Genomic DNA, 7503 nt, shown 5'->3' on the forward strand with positions numbered 1-7503 from the left:
TCAAAACCCATGGTCCGTCAATGGATATTTGCATAACTTTAATTAAAAATGGACAACCACACTTCTTTGTTCCAGTAAGTCTCTCCTTGCTCGCTTTTCGGATCACATTTTTTTCATCTTTCACATTCTCACATATTTCTTTAGACAATTTCTCTTTGGGCTGACAATATTGGTCACTTCGTTCATATGCCAAAAACAACCAAGCTCATCTCCTACTATCTCCACTGTCTGACCTTTTCACTACTACAACCATCCTATTCGCCTTTATCACTTTATGTGGCCAAGCAACTAGTGCATCACGAGATTCAAAATATTCATTCGTAGTCAATATCATTGTATAATCTATCACTATCTCATTATTCATAAGACCAATGACATTACCCTCCATAGAACGTGTATTTGATTCCTAATAAAAAAAAAGAAAATATCATAATATTACAAATATAACTTTACAAAATATAAAAATACGCATTAGTATTGTTCACCCAGTGTTCGACTACAAATGGACGAACATGACTCACATGTTCGGAACTAAAATACCGAACATATTCAACTATGTTCGGAAAGAATCAACTTTTCGCTATATTCGGTTTCTAAAAGTCGAACATTGCTCAAAGTGTTTGGCCTGGTATGACCAACCACTGTGCATTTGAATAACTTTCAGACTGCTACAGTTCAAATCGTAATAATACAAATATACAATTATACTGACGAAAATAACGAAAAAAAATTTACATTGTTAGTGGGAATTGGATCTTCATGGTCCATTGTGTTTATGATTTGTTACAAAACTGAAGTTTTGGGAGATATAAAAAGTTGTTAGGGTTTAGATAAAGAGAAAAAGAGAGAAAAAGGAATGGGGCGGAGGAAGGAGAAAGAGAGGAGGGAGATATAAAAGGTTGTTAGGATTTAGATAACGAGAGAAAAAGAGAGAAAAGAAAGGGGCACAGAGAGGCGGAGGAAGGAGAATGAGAGAAGGGGAGATAAAAATTTTATAAAAAAGGTATTTTAAATTTTTCATCTAAGGATAGTTTTGAGAGAGAAAAATTAGGATGTGTTTAGTAATCCATGAAATATGGATAGCCTCACCTTGCAAGGAAGAAAAACGATTAACAACGGAATGATGCATTACTCTCATACTTGAATGGATTTTTGGTATACGTCATGTAGGCACTGCTTTCTTTAGATTTCATCATCACTCCGGGCAACTGTTGAATGGTATGCCAGTAAGGGCCGTCCTTGCAGCATCTACGAAGCAGCGACAAGCTGCACTTGACAAGCAGCACACCTGATGCAGCATAACCCTTCATGCGCTGCTCAAGCAGTTTCCGGTAGCCAAACTGGGAGGGGACCTTCTTGGGAATCAAGGCTGAGGTGCCGCAATGATGGGTTCCACCATGATTCCGGTAGTCTCCAGGAAGAATTATGTCGTAGTTCAAGCATTTCTAATGCACTCAAACTATCCACTCGTTTCAGCAACGGGCAAGATCCAACGATCAGTGATTTCAACATGGGAAGGTTGGAGACTTTTTCCAGTTTCTTGTTGTCCTCGAGGAAAAGCTCAGTAGTCAAGGATGGGAGGTTCTTCACAGCCCCTAGCTCATGCGCACCATTGATCCACAATTCCTGTAGGTTGGTTGCGTGATGCAGACCATCAGGAAGAGCTTTCAGCTTTGGGCAGTCTATGAGAAGCAGTCGTTTCAGAGAAGGCAATAGTTTCAGCTCATGTGTTATTGCAGTCTTAGTCTCACCGAACGACCATTGTTCCCAGTTGGGCATTATCGAGAATACCAGATATTCAAGTTTGGGGAATGCTGCTAGTGTGGTCGATGGTGACTGGCCGCAGAGAAGTTCCGGTCCAATGGTAACTATCGCTTCAGCTCTTGCTATGGAAAGAAACTTCAACTGGGGTAACTGGCCGAGTACAGGAAGCTGTGTACACGATATGAAACAATGAAGGAAGAGAAATTGCAGATTGGGGAAAGCCATTGGCATGCATCTGTCCATGCATTTTGGCAATTCCTGACCAAGAAAATGGTAGATTGAAAGTAACTCTAGGCTTGATGGCAGAGAAAGCTCATTAAAGAGCCTCACATTCCTATGGCACTCTTCCTCTGGAAAACATTCTAGGCTTGAAGGAGGAAAAAGCCCACTAAAACCCTTGGCAAGAGCCTCTGCTACCTGGTTCCCACACCACGTGAGATCAGCCTCCACACAAGGTGGCAGCCAATTCAGAAACAAATGTTTAAGAAGGGTTTTATTAGCAAGTGCCAAAGATCCTCTGCAAGCCCTCTTCAACGCCGCCAGATGTAGAAACCTCAGGTCGTTAAGTGACTGCAGATCATCTAATGCACAGTCTTCGACTTGGCTTTGTGTATCTCGTTCATGGCCTATCAGAAAGCCATCGAGATGGTTGATTTTTGTCAAGTTCCCAATTCCTTTTGGTAAATGATTTAGAGGAGTTTCTGCCACACGAAGACATCTTAGATTCTGCAACTTTGTGATGGCATCAGGAAGGTAGTGCAAAAATCTACAGCTTTGAAGATTTAAAGTTTCCAAGTTTCTGAGGCATCCAATTGACTCTGGCAATGACTGAACATTTGTTCGATCCAGATCCAAGTACCTCAACTGTATCAGATTTCCCAAGGAATCTGGAATTCTATCAATCTCAGTGTCATCAATACATAGAACCCTTAGTTGACCCAGCTTTTCAAATAGATCAGCTCCAATCCTCTTCGTCTTGAAACTGTTCGAGACGAGTAAAGTGCGCAAGCAATTCTGACTGGCTACCTCTTCAGGAACAGCAACCTCCTCGCCCATGTTTGATACTGACAGGTGACGAATTTTTGTCAAAGAATTTTGTCTTTCTAGTCTTTCCCCGTTGCTAATAGAAACACTTTCCTCTTCTACCAAGTAAACTGCTAAGGACCTTAAAAGTCCATGCATAGTGCACCCACTGTTACCCAAATACATGGCATACATTTGTAAAAGGTTTCTTCCAAGCAATTCTTCGTAGTAGCCCTCGGCTAAATCTTCCAACAGTCTATCTCCCTGTGGTTTCACAAATCCTTCGGCGATCCAAAACCTAGTAAGATCTTGATAATGCATTATGTGATTTTCAGGATACAACGAGCAAAAGAGAAAGCATTGCTTGAGGTGTGATGGTAAATCCTCGTAACTCAAGTATAGAGCTCTTGGCAGTTCTTCTTGAAGCTGATTCATTGACCATATTTCACTTTCAAGAACTTTGTTCCATTCTTTCTCGCATCTTTCCTTGGACCTCAAAACACCAGCAACTGTCTTAATGGCAAGAGGAAGACCGTCACATTTCTTGACAATTTCTCCCCCAATTGCTTCTAGTTGGCACAGATCTTCATCTTCTCCATCTCTAGAAACCATTGTGGAAAGCAGCATCCAACTAGTGAGCTTATCCATCTTCTCAACGCAATGAATACTACTGGCTCCGATTTGTCTCGCCACCCTTTCATCCCTTGTCGTGATCAAGATTCCACCAGAAGAACATTTAAAAGGAGCTCTCAGTAGATCCTCCCACACGTTTGCATTCCACAGATCATCTAACACAATGAAGAACTTCTTTGGTAAGAGATGAGAAAGTTTAAGTTCCAATTCAGCCTTGCTTCTAGCCTCTCCATGATCTCCCCCAAAACTTCTAATTAGTTCTTTCAGCAACTCGTTGCCCGAAAATCTTTTGGAAACACAAAGCCAAGTTTTCATAGGAAAGAAGTCATGGATCCTGCTGTCGTTGTAGACATTACGAGCAAGCGTGGTCTTGCCAATCCCACCCATCCCTACAATGCCAAAAATCTTCCATCCCTCATCTCTTTCTGTTATCAGGGATTTCACAAGGCTCTCAGAAACCTCTTTAATTTGAGTTCCGACAATGTCAGACTGGATGAGTAAAGGCGAAGTATCACGAGTGTTGATACCACTCTCTTGAATAGAGGGATCGATTTCATGCAACCGAGACATCACATGTCTGTCCTCTGAGATATCATCTAGCCTATCGTTGACTTCCCTCACCTTGTTGGCAATTTGGCGAGCAAGTGGAAGGCAAGAAAAGTCAGAAGCAGACGGGAGTGGTGAATAATGGCTTACCCACAGGTTCTCAGCCTTGGTCTTGAAGAGATCGAGTAAGTCTTCAACATCGTACATGATGTCTTTCATCTCCCTCACCCAAGCGTTGATCTCTGCGCTCCCGTGGCGCTTCTTCTCGGCGTCCTCGAGAACGCCTCGAACTCGCAGCAGCCTCCGTTGGAGCTTCTTGAGGTCGTCCTTGACGCCGAGGATCTTGGTCGCCTCGCCCTCGACAAAACTTAGTAGTTTGCTCAAGCACCTGCCGGCGAAATCAGAAAGGATCTCCGCCATGATCGGGATCGCAAAGCTTAAACCTTTGGGAGAGTACGGACGAATTGCAATTTGTTGGAAGTGGAAAAACATCGGAAAATCCTTGCAAGTTTACACGTCAACGATCAAGTCAACTATATAACGTGGTCATTCAAGCGAAGAGCATGCGGTTCTGTTAGCTCCTAGTTTTCCGGTCACTATTAGCCATGCAACTTCGTGGTCCATAAATACAAGCGATTGCTTCCAGAGAACTCATACGGTTTAGGAGAAGGTGATATTTTTCATTTCAAGCTATTCAGGATTATTAGCCTCTAGTAATCTACAAATAGGTAAATTATAAGGATCATTTTTGATGATCCTTTACTAGATCTAACCATGGGCTACGTATCCATTGACCCAATTTTGGCTCAAAAATTATAACCGGGACCTAATTTTGGAATTCATCGTACTCAAATATAATTATTTAGATTATTCACTAGTGGACGTAGTGATTATAGTTTATTTTTATATTCTGATAATAAATTAAGAGAATTATTATCTAAATTTATTTTAATATCTTTCATTTAGCTTTGAATTTAAATGTACTTTTAAAATTTTTTATAAAGAATTTTTTAATTCACCACATATTCTACAATTACACTTACTCGTATAATTAAAAAAAATAAAAAATAAAGAAAAAAATTAATTAAAAAAAATTAGTAAATTAAATAATAAAATTTCTTTATGTTTCAATATTTAGAGTGATTATTAATAAACATATTCGTATATATGTATAACTAACCATTAGATTGATAATTTTTTGAATATCCAAAAAAGATTGTTAGTATATAAAGTTTTTGATAAATCACATAGTGCTCACAACATCTTACAATTATTTTGTTTAATTTTAGAATAATATGGATTAACTCATAAAATATTTTCAATATTATTTAATAACAGTAAAATATTTGTAATAGTATTTATGAAATTTTAAAAGTATTAATGATGCAATCAAAAAACTTTTCAATTTTTATTATCCTACTTCTTATTTTGTTTTAGGAAATTTTTATAATATAGTATTAGTTTTAAATGAAAATAGTACCAATGAATTTTTATCTTCATGTATATTAGCAATGAAAACGAAATGAGAAAAATATTTTTTTCATATTCCTGAAATTTATTTAGTTGCATTTACTTTAGACCCTAGATATAAATTAGAAGTTTTACAAGAAACGTTAAGTTTGTATTATTACACTTTAATTTCATTTAAAGATTTTTTTTCTTTTAATCCAAATAATATTGTATATAATATTAGAAATTATTTATATAATATTTATAAAGAATATAGTATAAAATATGGAATACAACCTAATGTTTCAAAAATACAAAATACTAGTAATAGGAAAGAATGTTGTCTATTCATATTGAAGCTCCAAATATTGAACACTAAATTTGAGAGAATCAGTTTGCTTCATTATACTGGAGACTAAAAAGAGGTGGAGCAAGGAGGAATACATCCTCTCTAGATAAACTAGCTAGCGATGGATCGAAAATCTCAAGATTAACCATTTTGGCTAAAGCAAACAAACAATTACAAAGATCTGATTTATTTGTTTGTTTTTATGCAGGAAAAGAAAATTTGATGGGAAAGAAAGCTTTTGCGGACAAAGAAGATGAGTTGGATCTTAGTTTTTTTTTAAAATTTAAATCCTTGTTTAACTTCTTGGATTTTTGGACTTAAATAACTTTTGGAGTGTGGAACTTGTATAATATTTTGGAATAGTTTGAAGAAGAAATATCTTGTATAACTTGTTGAGACCTTTGAATTTGTTGTATTATGATTTGATTTCAATTATTAATAGATGTATGTGAAATAGGATGTGATAATGTTAATTAGGATGTGTTGAATGTATATAATGTGTTATTTGAATTTGTTGTATATATATATATGTATCGATTGAATTGTAGAAATAAATTGTTTCTGGAATTTTTTTTTTGATTTAGGGATGAATTTGACAACGAAAATAAATTGTCACCAACTTATCGTAAATACTGTACATCGATAATTTCGCGACAAAATCATTTTCATTCCAAATTTTATCGCAGAATCTGGGACGAATACACAGATTCGTCCCAGATTATGGGACGAATCAACATATTTATCCCAGATTCTCGGACGAATACACATATTCATCCCAGAATCTAGGACGAAATATGGGACAAAAATTAATCTGTTGCAAATTAAATTAGTATTTTCGTTGTCAAATTCGTTGCAAATTTTATAACAAGAATAATATTCATTGCAAAGGTTTGATGAAAATTAGCGACGACTTTGGCAACAAAAATCTAATTCGTTGTCAAATTTTGTCATTAAATTAGGGACAAACTTGGCAACAGAAAAATAATTCGTCACCGAATTCGTCCCCAAATTCATTGCTAAGTTTGCAACAAAATAAATATTCGTTCCAAAATTGTATACAATATTGCGACGAATAGAGTTTTTGTTGCAAATTTGGCGACGAATTTAGGGACGAAAATATTATTCGTGGTCAATTTCATCCCAAAATTCGTTGCCAAATTTGCAACAAAAAAATATTCATTCAAAAAGTTGGCAACAAGAGGTTTGAGATGAAAATTTTTTCTGGCAGAATTCGTCCCAAAAAATTTTGTAACAAATTTTTTTATAAATTCACCCCAGAATTTGTCCCAGAAAACTATATTTTTTGTAGTGTTAAGTTAATTATCATTCAAAACTTAAGTTACTAAGTCCTGCCTTGTTATAAGTCTATTGCTTACATGCTTGATTAATTCTTGGACATGGCCTAACTTATTTGAACTCGCATTGACTTGTAGTGACTTTTAGTTGACTAATTTTAATGTTGACTTGGAAAATATTTTCAATGTTGCTTATGTTGACTATTCCATTTGCAAGTCCTACTTGATTACTAAATATATTTAGTCTAGTACTCACTTTCAATTCTATATTAGACTTCATTTGCTTAAAAATCATGTCATCACTTATCTAATTTCATTGAAGCTTATTTGCTTAAAGATTGTTTAACTAATTATTCAAAATGCTTCTAAACTTATACTTGATTTCAGTATGACTTATAGTTAATTAATCCCTTGACTTGTTTGGTTTAACTATTTGACTATAGT

The 7503-nt window shown here is 36.0% G+C and overlaps 1 protein-coding gene across 1 annotated transcript; it reads right to left on the reverse strand.

Annotated features, from left to right (window-relative positions):
* Positions 1 to 579: 579 nt before the first annotated feature.
* On the reverse strand, positions 580 to 4575 carry LOC122051696 (disease resistance protein RGA2-like). The gene has a single exon (XM_042612919.1). It carries the CDS (start codon positions 4456 to 4458, stop codon positions 1318 to 1320), a length of 3141 nt encoding a protein of 1046 aa, XP_042468853.1. The 5' UTR covers positions 4459 to 4575; the 3' UTR covers positions 580 to 1317.
* Between the last annotated feature and the right edge of the window lie 2928 nt (positions 4576 to 7503).

This window comes from Zingiber officinale, chromosome 3A (assembly GCF_018446385.1).
Source record: "Zingiber officinale cultivar Zhangliang chromosome 3A, Zo_v1.1, whole genome shotgun sequence".
NCBI lineage: Eukaryota > Viridiplantae > Streptophyta > Magnoliopsida > Zingiberales > Zingiberaceae > Zingiber > Zingiber officinale.